The 22,360-nt window shown below is 43.5% G+C and overlaps 2 protein-coding genes across 5 annotated transcripts; both read left to right on the top strand.

Moving 5' to 3' along the window:
• Positions 1-1,136: 1,136 nt before the first annotated feature.
• Positions 1,137-8,636, top strand: cdc25b (cell division cycle 25B). Its single transcript, XM_035168711.2, has 15 exons — positions 1,137-1,651; positions 1,747-1,826; positions 2,362-2,413; positions 3,560-3,601; positions 3,775-3,808; positions 4,152-4,292; positions 4,646-4,765; positions 4,867-5,001; positions 5,175-5,252; positions 5,457-5,645; positions 5,919-6,023; positions 6,114-6,176; positions 6,287-6,385; positions 6,657-6,902; positions 7,525-8,636. Exons 1-15 carry the CDS (start codon positions 1,458-1,460, stop codon positions 7,663-7,665), a joined length of 1,719 nt encoding a protein of 572 aa, XP_035024602.1. The 5' UTR covers positions 1,137-1,457; the 3' UTR covers positions 7,666-8,636.
• Positions 8,637-14,612: 5,976 nt separating this feature from the next.
• Positions 14,613-19,735, top strand: ap5s1 (adaptor related protein complex 5 subunit sigma 1). Of its 4 annotated transcripts, none has more exons than XR_004697708.2 (4): positions 14,613-14,866; positions 17,743-18,034; positions 18,643-18,945; positions 19,214-19,735. XR_004697708.2 is itself a non-coding variant. In XM_035168872.2 (4 exons), the coding sequence occupies exons 2-4, from the start codon at positions 16,920-16,922 to the stop codon at positions 18,769-18,771; spliced, it is 516 nt and encodes a 171-aa protein (XP_035024763.2). In that variant the 5' UTR covers positions 14,727-14,866; positions 16,748-16,919; the 3' UTR covers positions 18,772-19,735. The 4 variants fall into 4 exon arrangements, 2 of the variants coding, with proteins under 2 accessions (XP_035024761.2, XP_035024763.2); XR_004697707.2 differs by having other exon boundaries at positions 18,643-18,964; XM_035168872.2 differs by adding an exon at positions 16,748-17,014 and having other exon boundaries at positions 14,727-14,866; positions 18,643-19,735.
• The last annotated feature ends 2,625 nt before the right edge of the window (positions 19,736-22,360 follow it).

The raw sequence follows: 22,360 nt of genomic DNA, 5'->3' as shown, positions 1-22,360 counted from the left end.
TTTTACAATCAAAACAGATGAGGAAATAATCAGCGGATTCATTTGTACAGACAGTAATCATTATTTGAACTACATAGCTTCACCTCAACCAACCACATCAGTAAAACGCTGTAGCCACGTGTAAACACGTATTTTACTCTATTGAGAGCTTTGGCTTTTGATTCATAGGTAATATTTTGCTGATCATACACATATTTTCAATGCAGGATTTGTTCTTGTAATAGAGTATTTATTTACATTTTGGTCATAGTACTTTTACTTCTAATTGTACTTTACTTAAAGTAAAGGATCTGAAAAGGTTCCCCACCCCTGATCTTTCTACCATCACTGCAGTGAATTCAGTTCAGTTTAATTCAGAATAATTGATTTGTCCCTCATTTGAGGTGAGGTTATGGACAGAATACAAACAGATGATTCATTTGCATGCATAGAAACCTTCAAGCGGAAAGCTCCATGCTGCCCCTGATGTGTCAGCCAAGTTCAAATTCACCTCGAAACAGCCTCATTTCCACCATGTTCTTTTATCCTAAATGTCCTCTGACGTCCTCCTAGTTACTGCTGATCTTTTAGGCTAAAAACATGGTGTACATGATGCTGTTTGGAGGTGAATTTGAACGTCAGGGCTTAGGGACACTTGGATGACACCACAGGAGCAGTCTGGAGCCATTTATATGTTGTTGTTTTTTTTTAACGTGTGAAGAAGTGGTCTCCATTTACAGCCTCCACGGTGGGTGACAATGAGTAAAGTTTCATTTTTGGCTGACCCCTACCCCTTTAATAAATGACTAAATGAACAGTGTCTTCTGTCTGTAGGTTTGGATTCATGCTGCAAACGAGGAAGGGATCTCTCTCTCTCTCAGCCAAGTCAACTTTCGATTCTGTTCTTTAGAGTGAGAGAAGTGCCTGAGAAGCCGGGTTCAGTAACCCGGTGGTGCGGTCGTGGTTCGCGGTCGAGGGGGACGAGAACAAAAGACGGAACATTTGACGGATCGTGTCACATCCTCCTTCTTCGCGATGACAACAACGGCGTGAGAAGTTGTCCCGCGCCCCGATTGGTCGTCGCGATGCTACACGGGCGCTGATTGGCCCAGGGGTTGCCGCTCCGGAGTTTCATTTTGAACATAAATACCAGCAGCATCCGGGAGCGCTGTTCCCAGAAACCAGCGGCTGTCAGAGAGGGAGGCCGCCGAGCTGCTGCTGCTGCGATGTGGGCTCGATGATCCTGCAGGACCCGCTTTAGAGAGTTCACCTCCAGAACCGCACGCACACACACGGTCGCGTCCGGCCGCTTCTCGGGCTCCGTCGCCCTCTTCAGATGTTTCCCGGAGCTAGCTAGCTGGTTAGCTTCCTGGTTAGCTGGGAGAGTTGCACCGTCCTGCTTTTGCTTTTATTGGAAATTCAAACTCACCCCCCTTCCCTCCACGACCGCTGGATCTACACCCGCTGGACGTCCAACCATGGAGTCGGTGAATCTCTTCGACCAGGCCAGCCCCGGTAATACCGTTTTGAAAAGTAGGCCCGACGCGATCCCCGGCCTTTCCTCGCTCTCGACGCCGCACTGCAGGACCCTGTTCTCCCCCGGGCCCGCGGCGGTGCTGTCCCCCGTCACCAACCTGGCTCTGGACATGGACAACCTAGCTGTACTCGGAAGGTATTGTGGTGTGTGTGTGTGTTTGTGTTGTTTCTTGTGCTCCAGCCCTGGGTCGGTCCTCACGCCATTGTTTTTCCTGTTTTGCCCCCCCTCAGCCTCTGTGATACCCCGAAGAGAAAGCACGCACCCCTTGAAAAGGTTCCCTCCTTCGCCTCTGACGTCTCATCTGATGCCGGTGAGCAACCACGCAAACCCATTGTCTGTGCTAATTGATGTCATCACAAGTGACGCCTTCGGGCCAAATGTACCACTGATTCACAGTCATGCATTTTAAGGATAACTTAAGATGTGCTCATGAGATATGGACTGTTACTCATGGTTGATTTCAGGGATTAGTTTCTTGTAATTCCACACACACACACACACACATGTCTTACATTAGTCTGTTCCCTATTTCACAGTGTGACTATTAACTCTTAACTTTAGGTTTCAGCCTGTTTGTGAAAAACAAGCAACATTACCTTTTAGGGCTTTAGGACCCAGCGTTGGAGATCTTTAACAATTATTTTTTAAAATCTTGATTGATAAAGTAAAACCATTGTCCCTTGCAGATCCATTTATTTTAATGCGCAGCTACATTCATATCACACACTTACCGCCTGTTTAAACTGGAAAACGGTGCAGGTTTCACCAGCCATGGGTCTAATCCACCAGTATTTTTTTTTTTTTGGGAGCCGGTATCGATCTCTGACCCCAGTCTTTCTCTTCAGGCCTCGGCATGGATCCCCCGAGCCCCATGGACGCTCTTGAAGTGGAGGACACGTAAGTTGCACTGTCCCCATCACGTCTGTTGCAATCAATCAGCCCGTGAGCTGTGCACCTCAAATTATCAACCCCCCCCCCCCACCTCCACCCTGGGCTTGGGCTCATCTGAGCCAAGCACCAATTTCTAATTTGTAGGATTATTGTTTTTACCGTTGTCTTTAAAACGGGAGGTTCACAGATTTTTACTAAGCAGATTAGCCAATAACTTTCTTTGTTTTTAAGTGAAAAGAACCTGTGGGCTGGAATGTTACAGTTTACAACACTTTTTATTCTCACTGAAAACATTTAGCGTGTTAGATTCCTATAGGGAAAGTTACCCATTTTCTGGAGCTCATCAAAAGGACAAGGGGACATAGCATTGTTATCTTTACCAGCTCAGCTGCCTTATCTTGGGTGGCCCTTGTCTAAATTCTGAGTTTCTGCAGACATCTGCCACCGTCTGATGTGCGAGTTCCTTTACAGCAGCATTTGGTCCCCAAGACCTCATTCACCCCCTCTACAGCTGTTTGGTTGCTAGGAGGTTTCCTGGTTGGGGGGAGACATGGCCTGCGCTTGGGTTTAATGATGGCCCATCCCCTCTGGGTTTTGGCACACTCTTCCTATGCACTGTTATTTCAATAGTAAAGAGGGGGCAGGAGTTTTTTTTCTGCATCAGGGCTATTGAAACGAGGGCACCCCCCGAGAACAACTGCCCTCCCTCCTTCTGCTCTGCATTGAATGGGACACGCTCCCCCTCGACAAACAAAGGACCTTTGCAGGAAAGGGGCTGGCGGCATTGGCTCCAGCAGGCATATGGTAGATTAGCTGATCTCGGCATCCCCTCCTGAGCTGAACACTGAGCTCTGCACTCAAACTTATTTAGCATACAGGTGGGCATCACTCCAGTGCAAAGACCACCTCTTGCTTCTGTGCACTCGCCCATCTAATCCAACCGTTCCTCTTGGATTCTCAATAGAGCCACAGATTCTTTGTAGTTAATGGGCAGACAGTGTCTGGACTGGCAATTAAGGCTTTCCAGCCTCTTTCCAAAGTGGGTTTTATTACAAACACCAGTTACTTTTCTTACTTGCGCAGCTCTATCTTGAAACATTTCAACCATTTACCTACCAATTCTGAATGGTTTCTCTTTTTTCCCCGTTACAGATTTGAATGGGCAATTCAACAGTCGAGCAGAGTTGTCAACGAGTAAGTTGCTTTCCAGTCAATATTCCCTAAATCATTAACTGGTGTTTGGCTGTAACAGCTCCCCTTGTTTGAGTTACATTGATCTCCAGGGACTATTTTACAACACAAACCTAAAATGTTTATTGATTTATTTTTTTATTTGTACTGAATGCTTCTTCTCCTATCAATTACAGGAGGATACCAATTCGAAGAATCAACTCATTGCCAGTAAGCAGACTTGTGATATTTCCCTTTGGATTTCAATTTCTCACTGATGTTCCGGGTTGTATGATTCTGTCAGATTGTTGCCTGTTCGGATATCAAGCATCCAGATCACCTTAAATTGAATCTCCAAATTTACCTTCAGAAGTGTTACAGATTGATGATTCAGTACACAAGAGTAAAGAGAATGGAGGACCATGCATAAGTGAAAGTTAAAACATATCAAACTTGCAGCTGGGTCTGGGAACAAGATTTAGTTTTCAACTCTATTAGTGCTAATCGTCCTCCAGTGTCCAACCTCAGCAGAGCAGCTTTTTTTTACCATGTCTCTCTTCTCCTTCCCTCTCAGCTCCAGCTCCTGGGTTTCAGTCCATCTCTAAAGGGACAGGACACAGATTCTCACCGCTATGGAATATTCGGACAACAACCCTCGCAAATAAATGCCGCCACCTCGTCCTGTCAACACGACAACAAAGAAAACATGCCGGAGGTCAGTGGTGGTGTTTGCTTTTGATGGTACACATTAACGAGAAGGTGTTTTAAAAAATGTATTAACTTACTGTTAAACTCACAATATCCTGGTTAGACACAGAAGTTTAATATATAACTCAATGCTCAGGAAGCTGATCTGTTGCCATGGTGAACAAATTGCTTCATTTGGCTTTTGGTTGATGTTTGGTTTTAGTTTAGTTGAAACGAGCGTTCACTCCACTACAGGACCTGCAGAAACATGGTGTGTAGCAAATATATATTGACCTATGGAAGTGTTTAATTATAGAGTAGTTGTTGGCAGAGCTTCCTGGAAAGTGTTGAGCATTAAGCTTTTTGATAATGGGTTTCCAGGAGGGCTTTGAATTCAAGAAACCAACCAAACCAGTGTCGCGGTGTCGAATGCGCTCCTTTAACGGGGGACAGTCTAAGGACGCATTTTCTCGCCGCCCCAGCTCTGCACCAGCGCTCATGGTATGCCAACACCTGAAAGGTTGTTATCCATCTTTGGCCACCGGGTTTAAAACCTGCTTCTAGAAATACTAAAACTTTTTTTCCCCCCCTACTTTGTCCAGTTTTCCTCACCTCCTCCAGTCCAGCAGCTGGACTTCTTTGACTCCAGCCCTGTGTTCCAGAGAGGCTCCTCTGCCAGCTCTTTAAACGAAGATGATGATGATGGATTTTTTGGCATTCTGGAGGACAACATGGAGGTGAGACCCTGTAACTTTACAGATTGTTTGCCATTTAAAAAATAAATTGAAAATAACTGAATTCATTCTTACAGTTTTACTTTAAGAACCACATGATTTCTCATTTATAACCTGTATAAAATTCGTATAATCTTGTCTTTGCAATATTTTTCTGACATCTCTTTCGCCTACAGAACGACTCTGGGATGCCGATGGGAATGGCCAGCTTGCTCACTGCCCCACTGGTTTCTGACAGTACAGGAGAAGACTCTGTAAGTCGACGCACTGACACAAGTTCTCTGTATATTTATCTGAGGAGAATTCCAGGAGCAAAGCAGTGTCACTTCAGCAGCATCAAACATGCCATTTATTTCTAAAATAGAAGCAACAGTTATGGCAGGATTGTCTTTATGTGTTGTGCCCACTTTCATATCGCATCAATCTAAAAGCTGAAAATGTCATTTGTCTCCTTTTAGCCTGTGATTCGCTGCCGGCCGCGGAGCTTGTTTCGCTCGCCCTCCATGCCCAGTCCGCTTTCCCGGCCCTGTGCCAAGCGCCCCGACTGTCCCGGAGACGATATCACGCCGGTCAGGGTGAAACGCCGACGCAGCGTGGCAGGAACACAAGTCACCACCCTGGAGCAAAACCCAGAATCCCCACGAATGGTGAGTCATCACTGCCCTTTTACACTCGCATGAAGGCAGCAGGACACTAATTCTACTAATCAACGAGTAGAAATGATAGAATACCGTCTTCGTAGATTTATAACAAAAGCACAATTTGCATCTTAAAAACCGTTGGCCGTCTCTTGCCTTCTCTGTGGCAGTGGAAAAATTATTTCTTCTGAGACTATTGTCCCTGGCTTTTTTAAAGGAGGTTTCAAATGACCAAATTTCTCGTCAACTGTCTTCCTAAGTCTCTCCCTCGTCTCCTTCCAGGGCTGCTCGTTGTTCCAGAGATCCAAATCCTTCTGTCAGACCGACATCGAGAAGCTGCTGGACAGTGAGGACAGCTCTAATGAGCTGATAGGAGATTTCACCAAGGTGAGGAAGACTGAAGAATCTCCAACTGTTTTCTTAACACTGACTTTAATTATGTGAAATGAGCCTGTCTCATCCTATTTCCTTCTTTAGCCTTTTGTATTACCCACAGTGGAAGGCAAACATCAAGACCTCAAGTACATTACCCCAGAGATGGTGAGTAGATGATCTTGGCTGCTTTTCTCTTTGCCCTGATAACAAATTCTCAGTGTTTTACTGCATGTGATTTCACATATAAACAAATTAATGTTTCCTCTGGTCTTCAGATGGTGGCCGCTCTGACTGGCCAGTTTAACCATCTAGTTGAGCGAGTGATTGTCATCGACTGCCGCTACCCCTACGAGTTTGAGGGAGGACACATCCAGGTGAGTCTACATATGCTTGCACATCCCATTTACTGTCTATAAAAGAGTCAAATAGAGCTACAACAAAATGTTCCCATTAAAAATAAATAAATGATCGAGCGCGTATAAAAAATGATTGCCGTTAAGACCTGGTGGTCAAGTAATGAACTAATTCTTCCCTGCTATTGAATGTCTCATTTGTAGGAACTTCATTTGACCGGGTATAAAAGTTGAGAAAGGACTCCACATCGACTGCAATAAATTGAGTGTTGGTTTTCGTCTGTTGTGTCAGGGAGCGCTGAACCTGCACCAGGAGGAGCATGTGGAGGATTTCCTCCTCAAGGCCCCAATCATCCCGTCCTCCCCGGAGAAACGAGTCGTCATCGTCTTCCACTGCGAGTTCTCGTCGGAGCGTGGCCCTCGAATGTGCCGCTTCGTGAGGGAGCGAGACCGCGCCATGAACGAATACCCCAATCTCCACTACCCCGAGCTCTACATCCTCAAAGGCGGATACAAGGAGTTCTTCCCTCATTTTCAGGTGAGCTTATCTTTTGAGATTCCACTTGGGCGTTTGGCTACTGTGATATAACATGCACACATCCTGTTTATATCTGACAATCTGGAAACATGAGACTGCAGCGTTGTCACACGACTGGAATACCTGGTGTTCATTAACCATAGTTCATTATCTCCCTAAGCACAGCTGAACTACTGCTGATGTTGTGATTCAGCTGTTATTTCTGCATTTCCCACAGAATGAATTCAATCTAAGGTGATAACAGAGGTGCACATGCACAAAGGTCCCTCTTAGATTCTGAGTGACACAGACTGAAGGGAAGTGAAAAGTTACTTTGGCATTGTCCATATCCAAAATACAATTTTCAGTATTTCTTTAAAACGTAGAACAACCAGCCACAAGAGGTGTAACTTTAAAGCTTGTTCTAGATCCTGGAATCATTATGTAGGACAGAATATTTTCAGCCCCTCGTCTGATTAAAAGCCTTCCTAGATCTTTTCGAATGTCTCAATGTACGTTAACAAAGAGGCTAGTAAGTAGACAGGATTTTTCTCGTTGGCTGAACATCCCTTTTACACGTTGATGGACGAAGTCCTCGTGGCTGTTCTGCTCTCTGAACCCGTCTCATTATCTTCCTCTGCAGTTGCAATGTGAACCTCAGTCATACCGGCCCATGCACCACGAGGACTTCAAGGAAGACCTGAGGAAGTTTCGCCTGAAGAGTCGCACCTGGGCCGGGGAGCGCAGCAAGAGAGACATGTACAGCCGACTGAAGAAGCTGTGAGCGCCTCCCGAACTGCCTCAAACACTCGGCCACCCCCCCCCCCCACCTGAATGGACTGCAAAATGCAAATTTCTCTCAGAGCCTGAGGTCTCGCCCCACCCACACGGACATAATGTTTCTGGAATTGCACCAACAAAACTGGGATTTTAAGTCTCAATAATGTCATTTAACTATCACAAATTGTTATTTATGCAAATTTTAAGAGGTAAAGACGTGAAATGATGAACCTTGTGCCGCAAGGTGTCGAGGTGCAGTGCAGATTTGATTAAGATGATCTGAAGCACTGTGATCTTTTAAAAACAAAACACTTGGACCTACTGCCAGTTTTACCTTTTGCATGATCACTGCCAGCGTGCTGAACAACGACCAAACCATTCTGCCAAATCTCACGTGTGTCTTTCAGTCTCCTCACTGGGTTTTATGTTTTACTTTTACTGCCTTCTTCATTTTCCACCTTATTTTAGCACTTGAATCAAAAACCTAAAATGGTGAGGTGCTTTTTTGACACTGCTTTTTTAAATATAATTTTTTAATGAATTTTCTTTGCCCCCCACCCCCCATTTAGACATTGGTTGAAAGCACGACTCTCTCGCCAGACATCACATAATGTGTATTTCAACTTTCACGACAATTTGTAAAAGTAAGATTCATGCAGAGCGGTTTTCTTCCTGATTGTTTGCAATATTTTTTTTTTTATTTTCTCAGTCAGAAGAAACCAAAGCAAACCAGCTTCCTGTTAACTTTGCAGTGAGATTTTTTTTTTTTTTTTCCCAATGCTGCAGGTCAGCAAGTGTGAGGATTTTTAATCTTGAAAACACCATTTTGTTTAGCTTTGAATCCCTTTAATGTAAAGAGATGTCTTCCCCTCTGCAGAGCGAATGATGTCAGTTTGATATGAACCGGGTGGTTGGACTGTTTTGGTTCAGGCTCGTGGGGGAGTCGCTGAAATAAAGACCCAATGTGCGTTCAAAGAGGATGTCCTGTATGTTGTGTTTGTAACCATCAAGGGGTTTTGTGCTGTGGAGGTTTTCTTAGGTAGGACTGGGTACAGATACTTGAAGGATGATTGTATGGTGTAACACTATAGCCACCAGACATTTTGAATGTTGTCCATTTTACAGCCGATGGTGTAAAAATGTGTATTTTGAGAAAAAAGCTAAACCTAAATATGAAAATCTTATACTGGCGATATATGATGCTATCTGATCAAAGTAAATTAAATCTTCCAGTAAACTTTTAGGACTCAAAAGTTTGGTACTAGGGGACACAAATGCATTTTAAATGACACTAATTATTCTGTTTTCATACCTAGCCCTATTCCTTGATTCAGCTTTATGCCAGAGGCTGTCAGTTTATTTAGTGAACTATATAGATATAACTAAAACTTGTGAACATTCTCTTGATCTTGGTTCTCAAATGTGAGGATTTGTCACTTTTCTCTGTTGGTTCAACAAATTTGAGCAATTTAAACATTCAAACGTGTGATTTTTGTCACTTTGGGATCTGAAGGCGTGTCTTTCCTGACACTTTATAAATGAATAATCATTAGAAACTAACTGGAAGATGAGATCCTAATGAAGATAATCATAGTATTTAGTCCACAATTAAACCAAACCTTTCTGTTTTATGACAGTTGAGTGTGAAACTTATAACAGGCCTCTGATGTTGGACTCAGACAAAGCAAACGTAATTTTCCACATTTGAAATCTAAGAATAGAACACGTGCCGTTTTGTTTGGTCTCTGGCTCTGTGCAGTGGGGACACAGGATTTTTTCCTGCACACACACAGAGCACTTCCTGTGATTTCAAATTCTCCCGCTGCAGCCGATGATGGGAGTTTCTCATCTGCTGCAGCAGCACGTGACCACACACACACACATTCCTGTGTGCTGAGGGAGTGGCTCTGGGGAGGCAGCGCCTGGCAAGTCCTGACAGGAGGGTAACAGTTCTGTTGCAGGAGGAAAAACAATCCGTGTGCTGTAAACACGTGACTGAGCTGATAGAGGTTTAAAAAAGCACAGCTCCCGCCCCCTGTTCCCTCCTGGCATTTGACCAAAGTTTAAAATCCGGCAGTTTCCCAGCGGCCATGTGGCTCTGGGAAAGAGAGGACGAGTCTTTGTCTGAAGACTAAGTTCCTGCCAACAGTTTCCAGCCGAGAGTCTGTTGGTCGTCTTGTGAACACAATTAACTGAAAGATTATATCCTAAGAATCGAACACAGCCGGGACATTTTTGTCTCAGCGATCTTTACGTGAACTTCTGCCCTTCTCGTTGTCAAGCTGCCGGCTTTCGTCTGAACAGGACGGAGAACCGAGCAGCTGCTGGGTTTCGAGGAGCCTCACACTTTTAAATGAGGCCAACACAATGTAGCAGCCTTTCAATACAAGCTTCCTTTTTCCATTTCAACAGTCGGATTTCAAATGTAGATGAGTCTTCTGCAGATCCCCCCCCCCAAAGAAAAGAAAACACACACTCAAACTCATTCAATTAGGAGCCGGAGATTCAAGTATTCAAGCCAATATAAAGGAAACACCAGAAAAGATGCTAGAGCGACTAGACAATTAATTTTGAGTTCAGCGAGATGCTTGTGCTCAAAGTTAAGCCCAACCCCCTTCGATATGAAATCATGTGAAAACGTTTTGACATCATCAGCACAAGATGGCGACATGCACATCTCGGATATTTTTGGCTTCAGTTCTGGATAGTGATGAAGTGGACACATTTCACCCATCTTGATATACAGTCTTTGATATGGACACATAGCAGGTAACAGGGTCATGGTTTACTTTAATTAATTCCCCTGAAGTAGCATTTGTGATCAGTATATAAACACTTTATAACACTATCATTAGCAGATATTTGCGTATATTGATATAATTGTTAGCAATTACAACTACTGTGAGCAGCCGTATGCACAAAATAATTAGGTATTTTATAATAAACAGTTTTTAGGCGTATAGAATATATCTTCATAGGAGAAATTAGAATTTTGGACAATTCACATTGATAAACACTAAATATTTCATGACATCTACCTTGTAGGCTGCTATAAATCATATCAACATGTTTGTATACTGATACATATGAAATAAAGAAATAAAAAAGTAAAGATAAGATATGTATATGGGATCGTATTGCTGATCTACTGAATTAAATTACATTGAAGTCCTGTGACGGTTTGCAACTTTGTCCATTGTGTTACTTTCTAAAACCAGAGAATTCACCCTGATGCAACATGATGGGAAAACCTCCATCTCTTTACGTGATCACAGCCAAGAAAACCTGGCAGAGCTGCTCTCAAACCTCCGACCACCACGCCCTTCATGTGTCACCATCTCTCCTTTGTGCATCCACCTCCTCGTCCCAGCCTGTCCTGATTGACACCCCCCCTCCCCGGGGTCCTGCAGGCGGCTCTGAGCAGAGAAAAAGCTCCAGCCTGGGTGTCACCTGTAAACCCGCTGTTTGCTGTGACCTGTTGACACTGACGACAAACTGAGAAGTCAGCCTGTAAAACAAGGTTCTAACAAGCAGGCGGGGCTGGTGCACAACACTGCGGTTTCAGGGGATGGGTGTGGGACGTGGTGCATTTAACTTCCTGTTTTTGTGCTTTTGAGGATCAGAAACTTGTGATCTAGATTGTTTCTTCTTCTCAGCTTGTGTTTTTGCTCTCTGCACGTCCTCCCTGCAGACAGAGGATGTTTTCATTTCCCCCAACAAACAAAAACATAGTTCGGCGGCCTGCCGCGTGTTGTCGTTAGTTTCCTTTATTTCAAACTGGCGTGCCTCGCCGTCATCGGCCCACGCTATTGGCTGATCGCTCTTCACTCAAATCCTGTTGTTGTTCTTGTTCAGCTACATCTGCAGAAAGAACTCATGACTCATATTTCAAAATCCCTGAGACTGCTGCGCTGAACCTCCACTGGAAACTCAGGGAAATCAGGCTTCACTTTCACAATGAATTGTTGCACAGCTTTGTGGCTAATTATTACCTGCAGCGACCCGGCCTCATTCGGTCCTTTAGAAGTGAAGAGTGATGGCTGTAAACCATACAGTCTGGGTAATCATTACACACAGGGCGGGTGTTGCAGAAACAATGCTCAACATGTATTCTGAGGAAATGACTCAAGGCTGAACACTGGGGGAGGTTTCCCCCAATCCTGGAAACGCTGTACAACAATCTGGCTTTTAAAAAAAACATGCATTCAATCTAGTTTAACTTTGTCTTGACCCTACAATCCTTTACAGACACAGGATTAGTGGAAAGCTACTTCTACTCAAGTACAGTACATGTACATGTACAAATCTGAGGTACTTGTACTTCAGGATTTGAGTTTCCTTGTTCCAGACCAGCAAGATCTCTGTCTGTATGTCTGTGGAACGCACGTCTCGCAAACTGTTCATCTTATCGGCTTCACACTTGGCTTGTGTGTAGTTAATGGCCCAGAGAAGTGTTTTAGAATTTGGTGCAATTTGGACATGCGATATGTTAATATTAATGAAATGAAGATGGCAGTCAGCGCTTTGTAGCAGTCAGAGGAGGACGGGGTTGAACATTTATTCTGCACCAGAGACTGTTTAAAAAAACCTCGGCACACAACATCCAGCACAAAAACAATCAAAAAGTCACAGAACATTGTAGAGCTGTTTATTCTGGAATAGCAATCAGGCAGGTTTACAACAGGCACCGCACTAGTACTTCTCAAGAAGGAACAATCTCTTTTTTTGGACATTCATTGAAAATATTATCGTCCAGATTTGGATTTTGAGAGGACAAAACTCCACATAAAAGCTGGTGGTCACACCGACCTCATTGCGGAGGCCAGTGTTCCCACTGATATGCAGTTATTACCCCATTCTCTCTCCCCATATAAAGGCGAAGAGTTCAGATTAAAAATATCATAACTAGAGTAACTGAGAACAAACTGAACTTCAAAAAAGCAGCAAATAAATCATCTTTACCCGCATAACTTTGTAATTTCTTATAAATGTAACGACATCGCTGCTGACGGCGGTGCTTCTTGAGGTGCTTCTTCAAAGACTGCACTAGGACCTCCTCCAGACCTGCATCCTGCAGTGGCCAGGCAGCCGCCATCACGTCTGTCCCACACTGTCCCTTCTTGAGGTCCGTCACCACAGCATCGGGCACTTTTTCCATGATGTAGGCTCCCGGAGTAATGTTGAGCCCCTCCATTGTCTTGTTCGTTACTCGTATGATGTACTGGTCCCATTGCTGGGAGTCGTCTGTTTTGATCACCACTCCACACTCGGTCAGGACCTTCTGTGTCAGGATGGCAACAAGGTCCTGGGTTGTTCTGGTGTCATCGGTCTGGGACGTGTCGCTAGTCATTGAGTTTCGCATCAGTTTTGCGTATAGAGAACTCTTGCTCTCTCTCAAACCTGATGCTTGGGAATACGACTTGCTGCTTTCTTCTTCTGTTCAGTTTAATGGCGGGCGGGTGTCAAGGTGCACTACAGCCATCCGCTGCTTTGTGAAGGCTTGAAGAATCTAAAAGTTGCTGTGACTGTCCTTTGGATGCTTTGATCCAAAGGACAGCTTATGACTTTGTGCCCTTTAAACATTTCCCAAGATATGTGTTTATTTTTTTGCTTTTCTAGTTTTTTGTGTGTGGCACATTTCAACATTTCAACATGGCATATTATGTTGTGTATGAAACACAACATATAAAATGCATCACGACAATAAAGCATTTATAGCATACCTTTAATGTTCCTTTAATGTTGGATGCAATCAGTGAAATAAGAAAGTTATTTCTTTTGTCGGTGATGCACCTCGACGTTGTTTGCCACCCACCAATAAACCAAACAGATGAAGTATTTTACTTTGAAATCTCACAGAGTTAATGGCTCCATCAGCTCCTCAGATCCTGTCCCTGTGTCAGCAAGTCTGTGAGGGACGGAGGGCGAGGAGGTCAACACGATGGGGGAGCAAATGTTGACAGAGCACAGTCAGAGTTTCCCTCCATCACTGCAGACACACACACACACACACACACACACACACACACACACACACACACACACACACACACACACACACACACAGCACAGAGAGCAGGTCCTCTCGGGGGAACAGAAGTGTGACCAGCGGCAGCAGCAGCTGTTGGATTAGCAGCTGCCTCTGTTTGTCTGCTGAGAGTCAGAAACTCTGCAGCTGCCTCCTGTCGCTCGGTCCACTTCATCCACACTTACCCTGTTTTTAATCCTCTCTGTTCTTTGACTCCTTCACTTGAGGTTGATGTGACTTAGATAAAAAAAAAAAGAGTAAACTATCAACTTAACTGAACCAAACTAAAGAATTAATCAAATTAAACATAAAATATAATAAACCTCAACCCCAAAACAATAATGCCACAGCTTTGAGGTAAGAGTAAATGGGATTTTGTTCAATCCCTCACATTTATTTTGAAATAACAAAGATATCAGGCTGAATTTTGGTGACATGATGTATAAGACCTGAAGGGTAGTTCCTCTTGATTTAATCAGTTTAGTCAGTTAATACCAACAAGTCGATAAAGTGTGTGTAGTAGAAACTTAAGGGGAAGTTTCTGCTGCATGTTCCTGTTCCTATGATTCATTGAATTCATTTATGTTTGTTGATTGTTATTCCAACAACATCAAAACGTGGGCTATAATGTCTGTTTTTCATAAGTGTTTTGACATTTCAAAGATTAAATGATCATTCAGCTCAGCAAGAAAATAATCTGCAGATTTATCAATAATTTAAAAGAAATCTCTATTAGTATTTAAATGTCACTTTTGATATTTAGATCTATAGAAGGCAATAGTTGTTTTTATTCCAAATAAATAACGTATCTACAACAACTTATGATATAATATAATATAATATAATATAATATAATATAATGAGCCAGCGCCATCTGCTGGTGTATAAAAGGCAAAACAACGGCAGCCCACGGTGATCAGCTGACCAACGCGGAAGTGAACTCAGTAGAAATAAACAGAGAACCGTGTATTCGATCTTTTCACTTCTTCGTCACCATGGTCCGGTGCTTCCTGATCCACACCGTGTGTCCGCTCCCCGCGCTCTCTGCCGGGGACAGCAGGCTGCTCTACTGCCGCCTCTTCGCTCCGGAGGACGGACTCCTCACCGAGCAGCTCCGGGAGCTCAGCCCGGAGGAGAGGCGCCTCCTGCGGGGGGAGAAGGCCGCGGTGGTGGCGAGGTGAGCCGCTGCATGAGCTAGTTAGTCAGGTAGTTAGTCAGTGAGTGAGTTAGTTGGTTAGGTAGTCAGGTAGTTAGTCAGTGAGTGAGTTAGTTAACGAGTTAGTTGGTTAATTGGCTAGTTAGTATGCTAATTAGTTGGTTAATTCGTTCGTATGTTAGTTAGTTGGTTAGTGAGTGGGCGATTTAGTTAGTTAGTCTGTTAGTGAGTGAGTTAGTTAGTATGTTAGCTGGGGGTGGGTAAGTTAATTAGTGAGTTAGTTTGTTATATAGTTAGTCTGTCAGTGAGTGATTTAGTTAGTCTGTTAGCCAGTGGGTGATTTAGTTAGTCTGTTAGTGAGTTAATGAGTTAGTCTGTTAGCTGGGGGTGGGTAAATTAATTAGTGAGTTTGTTGGTTATATAGTTAGTTAGTCTGTTAGTGAGTTAGTTATTTAGTTGATTATATAATTAGTTGGTCAGTTAGTTAGTATATATGACACTGCCAACAGGTTGACATCAGCAGGATTATCTTCTACATGATTGTTTCCATACTCATGTAAATCTGCTCCAATTAAAACTGAGACTTAAGTTAAATTGATTTATTTCACAAAGTGTTGAAGCTCAAAGAAACAGAAACCATGGAACTGTCTGAATCCGGTGTGTCGGCCTGCAGCTCTACAGACGTGGCTGAAGCTGAATCAACAGTGTGAACACAAACTAAACATGATAATATATGAATGTACAATTTAAAACCGTCCTTTAATCCCTGAAACGCAGACTCTGCATTTCTCTAGTGGTGTTGAAGACATTTAGTGACGTTTATCTTGAGGGACCTTTACCTCGTCTCAACAGAACTCTGATCTGTTAACCAGGATACCTACAGGTTAGGAATTATGGGATATCCTTCAAGATTTTGCCACTAATGAATCAGACAAACCTCTTACTTTGCTTCAGCCACATGGCTTCGGGAGAAAACACATCACAGACAATATTAAAAGTATGAGAAGAAGCCTTGAGTCACACATTTCACAGGCAGGTCAAACACGTGAGGTCGAACATTCACATTTCTCACATTTATGCCTGTTTAATATTTCATCCTGCCTTCTACAGCACCTCAGCATAAAGAAATCTGTGTCAGAGGAATTAGGTGTAAACACGTCGACCTGACCAATGGGAAAAAACAGCTGAAGACACGTTCACATGTTCTATTGATGCTGAACTTATAGTTTCAATAGACAAAGTTTATAGATACTTTGCACATTTCATCTTTCACGCCGGTCAGCTGAGTGTTTACACTGGATTTTAAAGAGATAAGATATGGATTGATAGATAATCAGGGGGACTTGGTTCAAACCTGGTTAAAACCTATTTATTTGTGCCTTTTTTAGTTGTGAATACAGTAATGGTTTAAGCCTGTATCTCATTCTCATGCAGCCTATGTTTTATATGTGTTGCCTCACAACTGAGGTTTTTAAACCTGAGATCCTCGGTGTTGTTTCACTGACAGTGGATCAGCACGAGTCTCCTCCACACGCTGTTTTCAATCCATCAAATCTGACGGACAATGACCAGACGTCACTGAGTTTGTGCTGAGGTCATTAGGTTCTGGAACAGAAACAAGTGCATTTATATTTATATTTGACCTAAAAACAATTATGTTAAATGTTTATTATTTTTTAATAATACATAATCTAATAAGAAGGTTAGGTTCTTATTTCAAACATGTTTAAGATAAAAATGAAAATATCAATATTTACAAGTAAGAAAAAGGTGAACAAGTGAACTAACAGTAAATGTTCAAAATAAATAAACCATTTCCCAAAAGGAGTTTGAAGAAGTGACGTCACAGATAAATGAGGCGTTGCAGATCAACATCTTTCCTCTGCATGTCGTGTGTTTCAGACATTTCCGCCTTTTCAGAAAATCCCAAACGTGTTGCAATTTCGAAGAAGCTCTGAAAACCTCAGCTCTTGATTGTGAAAGAACAACAGCAGCACGGTCATGATGCAATACCGCCACTCGTCTGTCTGCTTCCTACTGATCTTCTGAGGCTGCACAATGTGAAGTGCATCAGATGGACCGGCGGAGCTTGTCAATCTTCTCTGTGTTCAGGGACGGAGGGGGCCTTCGGCGTTTTGTGCGGCTCTCTTTCCTCCCACATGACAAACGGTAACTGCTCGTTATCGCGGTGAAAAGACAATGCTCGGTCTCCGAGCGGCGGAAGAGAATGACGACACCTGTCGTGCTGCTTCATGTCGAGTGACGACGACAATTTGATTTGCGTATATTTACCTTCACAAAGGAGGTGTTGTTTTCCATTCGTTTGTTTGGGATCATGCAAAAACTACAGAACAGATTTCCACAAAGCTTGAGACGGGGATCCAGGAATTCTTTTAGCACTTTTTATAACTGATATTTTTTGCTTTTATGGGACATTTTCAAGCTTTTCCCAGGAAATAATTAACGGATGCGCTCTACTAAGTGACATTCTACTTCATGTATGAACAAACTATTAATACATGAGGGAAACAAATGATTTTACAGTTGTTCTCATTTCAGCTGGTCTAATAAGGCCTGAACCGCTTCATTACATTTTATTTAGCTGACGCTTTTATCCAAAGAGACTTACAATAAGCTTCGTTGATTAGATAGTTAACAGAAAACTGTCTCGTCATATTAATTGTTTAGGTGATCAAGTAAAGTCAGTAGTTACAGTTTGTTTTATTTCAGTCTTTGTAATATTTTGATGGCTCCTCTGTCTTTCCTTTTGAGTTGTATGTTGGTTCCCTAATTTGAATGAAAATGCTGTTATGGTGATTTGTGAAGGAAATAATGGTTATTATGACAAAAGCAGCCTGAGGGCATCAGCCGATGTGTCGCCCTCCTCTGTGACTCAGGCAGGTGAGGAGCGCTGTGTCTCTGTCCCGGGAGGCCTCGGGGCGGCCGCCGGTGGAGGCGTTGCCCGGTGAGGAGGCCCTGGCCCTGCAGGACGCCAGCAGCGGTGTGGTGCGTCTGAGAGCTGGGGACCCTTTCTCTGAGGATATGAGCGCTCTGTGGCTGGGTGTCCAGAGTCTGGGCTTCACGCTGGTTTGCGAGCCCCACGAGAACCTGCTGCTGGCCGAGGGAACCCTGCGCAACCTGACCCGACACTGCCTGGAGCACCTGCACATGCTGGGGCCGGGGAGCGAGGTGAGGACACTGTCGAACACTTTTCATGTTGTTAGAGGTGGCACCAAAGGGTTAAAGGAGGTTTTTCAAACCTTTAAATAACATTTAACCTTTTTAAAATACACTGTCCCACCTGTGGTTGTGCTTTGGAACTTGGTCGTGCTGCTTCAGTCGTGTTTTTTGTCTGTACCAGACTCAGTCCTCACACAACCTTGACAAATCATACTTTGTTTGAAAGCTCCTGATTCTGTCTGTACAAAGAAAGATAGTCTGAAAAAATAAGCAAAATTTCTACCATGTTTGTGCCTCTTCTGTACATGAGAAAGTCCAGATAATGTTTTCTTCAATGACCCCACAGTATTTGCAGCACGGCCTCTTCACAGGCCTCATTGGGCTGAGATCAGTTCACTTAAACACTTCACCTCCGCAGAAACATGGCTGCGGAGCTCTGCCGGCCTCATTCCCAACTGTAGCAACTCATTACATGTTATGGAATCCGCAGTAAAAAGCACAAGGCAACCGTAATGACACAAGATCGCAGCCGAACAGATTTTCATTACCATCGGTAACTAACAGCGATGATTACTGAGTCCGCATGGGGTCGTCACTAACGGCAACTCTCCCTCCAGGTCCTGCTGAGGAGCAACCGCATCGACGCCCTGCTCAGCCGCCTCCTTCCCCACGGCCAGCTCCTCTTCCTCAACCACCGCTTCGCCCAGAGTCTGGAGAAGGACGTCGCAGCCTACATGGCCAAGTGAACCCGGGACCCATCGAGGCACCGTCCACCTGACTTCCAGTGTGAGCGCCGTTACCGCGAGCTGCGTCTGCCAGCTCTCAAACAAACAAGTCGACTCTTGTTTACCTCCGGTGACATTTCTGCGGCGGTGGAAGAAGCACGGACGACTGGCAGCTGCTGTTTCAGATTACACGAGGTGGTAAACACACAGAGTGGTAAATATTTCCCCCTCAGCCACTCGCAGCTCACTCCTGACTGTTTACTGTGTGGGAGGCTTCAGTTCAAATCCTGTTTGTCAAATTGAGGAGTGGAAAGGAGAATGTGGCAGATTAAAGAGTGCGGCTGAAGAGGCCAGTTAAGACCTACTCGCCCGCATCAAAGACTGCCATTTATCTAATTCCCCGCACTTCAAATGTCAACGCGTGACCTTGGATAACCAAGACTTCACCTGTTCTTTTCGACAGTTCTCCGAGTATAAAAGCATCTGAGAGTGCTCTATCGGCGAGTCGTGACTTCCAGCCGAGCAGAGCTGTTCCAGGAGAGTGGGAGGAAACCGGAGCCAAACCGCCGAAACGGAGCAAAGAAACAAATCAAAGCCAAACCAGTTTAACGTCATTTTTGAACCAAATATGTCAGAATTCCTGAGACACCGAGGACAAAGGAAAAAAGACGGGAGATGACATGAAATATTAAAAAAAAAACACAATGGATGAATGAGGACATGTTGGCACGAAGAACAAACATGGAAACATTCAGACAACAAATAACAAATCTATTCCCATATCTGAACATCTGTTGTACCTCTGACAGCGTCTCTCCCCCCCTCCCTCCTGCTCCCATTAAATTCTCTTAAACCCTCAGTTTCTGTGTTGGCAACCAAATCCAAAACTAAACGTTTGGTATTCAAGGAGAGGAAATCTGTCTAGATGCCAGGATCAGTTGCTTTGATTGTTTCCTTTTTTTTCTGTATTAAAGAATTGAACTCATTTCTAGTATTACCCAGGGCGTACTCTGTGAAACTCGAGCACACAGGACGTGTTTTCCAAAAACAAGGCTCAGGGGGATTGAAGATTAAAGTGATGAATCACACAAAAAGGATTTAGAGGTTGTGTTGCTCCCATGGGGTAAAACAACAAAACAACACAACATCAGCCGGATAAAAACATCTGCAAACTGAAAAACAAGTGAATCAGGTGAACAGGTTCTACTGTAAGACCAGCAGAGGGCGACACTGATCCTATTATAAAGTGTGTGTGTGATTTTTTTTTTTTTATTTTTATTTTTTTAAACTTGTATAACAAATAAAATATAATTCTTGATTTATTGCACAGTGGTAGGTATAATTACCTTTGTTGCAGTGGCCTTCAGAAGTAACCTGGCTGCAGAAATAACATTTTAAAGGTTTAGGCAAGAGTACAAGAAAAGCGCAATGAATCCTTCTCCAGAAATAATTTAATTTTGATAGTTAATTAATCTTAAGAAAGCCCAGAATGTAAAGATGATGATTTTTTTTTTTTAATGAAGGGAAATAATAAAGTTGCAGGATACAGTGATGTCATGTTCCTGCAGCTGTGTGGCAGCAGTCTGGTGTCGACCCACATACCTGTAAGAATCCTAATGACGTGATTTATATTCACAGATCATTTCTTGTGTCTAAACATTGAAAAGCGGACAAACAGATATGCAATTAGATTTTCTTCTATTTTATATTGTTATATCCCCCCCCACAGCCTCCTGACCTCTCCATGCACATGCACCCCTCAAAACAAACGTCTGCATTCAAGGTTCAGTGTGTAGGATTTAGTGACATCTAGTGGTGAAGTGTCATATTGCAGCTGAACACCCCTCACCTCACCCTCCCCCTCCAAACATGACAGAGAACTTGTGGAAACATTCCGTCGTCATAGAAACTCAAAAGGTTTAGTTTGTCCAGTAGGGGCTACGGTAAAAAAACATGGCCGCTCCTGATGTCAATATAAAGTATGTAAATCATAAACGGCCCAATAGAGAAAAGAAAACAATTCGTACAATTTAGTGAAAACATCACAAGGATTGTTTTGCTCTCAATCTCTGCTGATAGATCCCCTTTCACCTAAATCTTACACACTGAGCCTTTAAACTAATCTCCATATATTTAAATCTATGAGCCTCGAACAAACAACGTCTCCCCAGTAATTGTTTGATTTGTATTTGTGTCATTAGCTAACAAATTACCACAAAACTCCACGATGAGATGCGACATTGGGCCAAGAAAGATATTAACATCGTGAGATAGGGCCGGTTTTTAAATTTTCCCTGGTATCTCAGGGAGTAATTAATGGATCTTGATGGAAAAAAATCAGGTATATTTCGGGGACTGAAATCTATTGACTGGGTGTGAATCTGGATCTAGTGGATTTAAAAAGTGGTTTCACAAGTGGTCTAGGCTTTTTTGGCGAATAGGGCTACGAACGTGCAACTACCCCAGTTTGTAGCTGAGATCATGTGGATTCAATCAGAAATTAACAGATTATATGTGTTTATAAAAAGATTAAGAACTATGTCAAACGGGGCCGGTTCTTTGTAGAGTTTAAGGCGACTGTTCGACAGGTGTATTCATAATCTTAAACGTTCGTAAACCTCAACAAACTGCAGCATCAGGACCGACAGGCCTGTGTTTTCCCCACTAGGGGACAGTATGCAGTCAGGCGGGGGGGGGAGCTGCAGTGTCGGCTGCTGCTGCTGCTGATAAGAGACAAATAGTGACACCAGAGCAGAAATCCACCCCAGTTACAAAATCTCCAATGCTGCTGCTCTGAGACAATTTACACTGAGCTGGTAGACATCAAACACACAGCGCTGACACTGTTTCCATGTGTGTGTGTGTGTGAAAATAGATTGTAATTACATCTAATTAGTGATGTGCAGGCACAGGAAGTTGATCCTTGCCTGCAAACAGCTGTTTGATAAAATGCATGAGTTGGTGTCAAGTGGAGATTAAAGTTACAGAGTCTGCTGCAGAGTTTCCCGTACGTTTGCTCCTCTATCTCCTGTGATGGGCTCTGGTCGATTCCACAGCACAGTTCGCTTTGTATTATCAGTAACGTCGCGTTGTTCACATGCATATGAGCGGATCAGCAAAAGGGGGAAATCAGGTGTTATGAAATCACACGTCTGGAAAGACACAGCGATGCTACAAAATGAGCATATTTAACCGTCTTCCCTTCGAACAGAGGCCACATGCGGGGTTAAAGGTAAAAGATTAAATGGATCATGGTGACGACGAGGTTCTCGACTAAGTGCTGCTGCAAACCACAGAACGTGCAAGTTCTTATTCCAGCCTGCAGATGATTACTCCCTGATTAGCATGAGGCACAAGCTCGTCAGTGAAATCAGCTTCTTAAATGCGCAGCTAAAATGAAAAACCTGAACACTCTCGGGCTTCAATAGCACTTACAGAGGGAATAAATTGAGGGGCCATTAACTGGAGAACATAAAATTCTCATAGCAAAAAAAACAATCGTGTGCCATTCACCAAGTTTGCAAATTGGATTTTAGCAGAGGAGGTAAAGAAGAAACAAACGGAGCAGATGGAGAGAGAGAGAGGGGGGTGAGTTTCTCGGGAGGGGGGG

This window comes from Hippoglossus stenolepis, chromosome 10 (genome assembly GCF_022539355.2).
Source record: "Hippoglossus stenolepis isolate QCI-W04-F060 chromosome 10, HSTE1.2, whole genome shotgun sequence".
In the NCBI taxonomy this organism is placed as follows: Eukaryota; Metazoa; Chordata; class Actinopteri; order Pleuronectiformes; family Pleuronectidae; genus Hippoglossus; species Hippoglossus stenolepis.
Note: the sequence above shows the minus strand (reverse complement) of the source record. Positions and strands in the feature narration are given on the sequence as shown.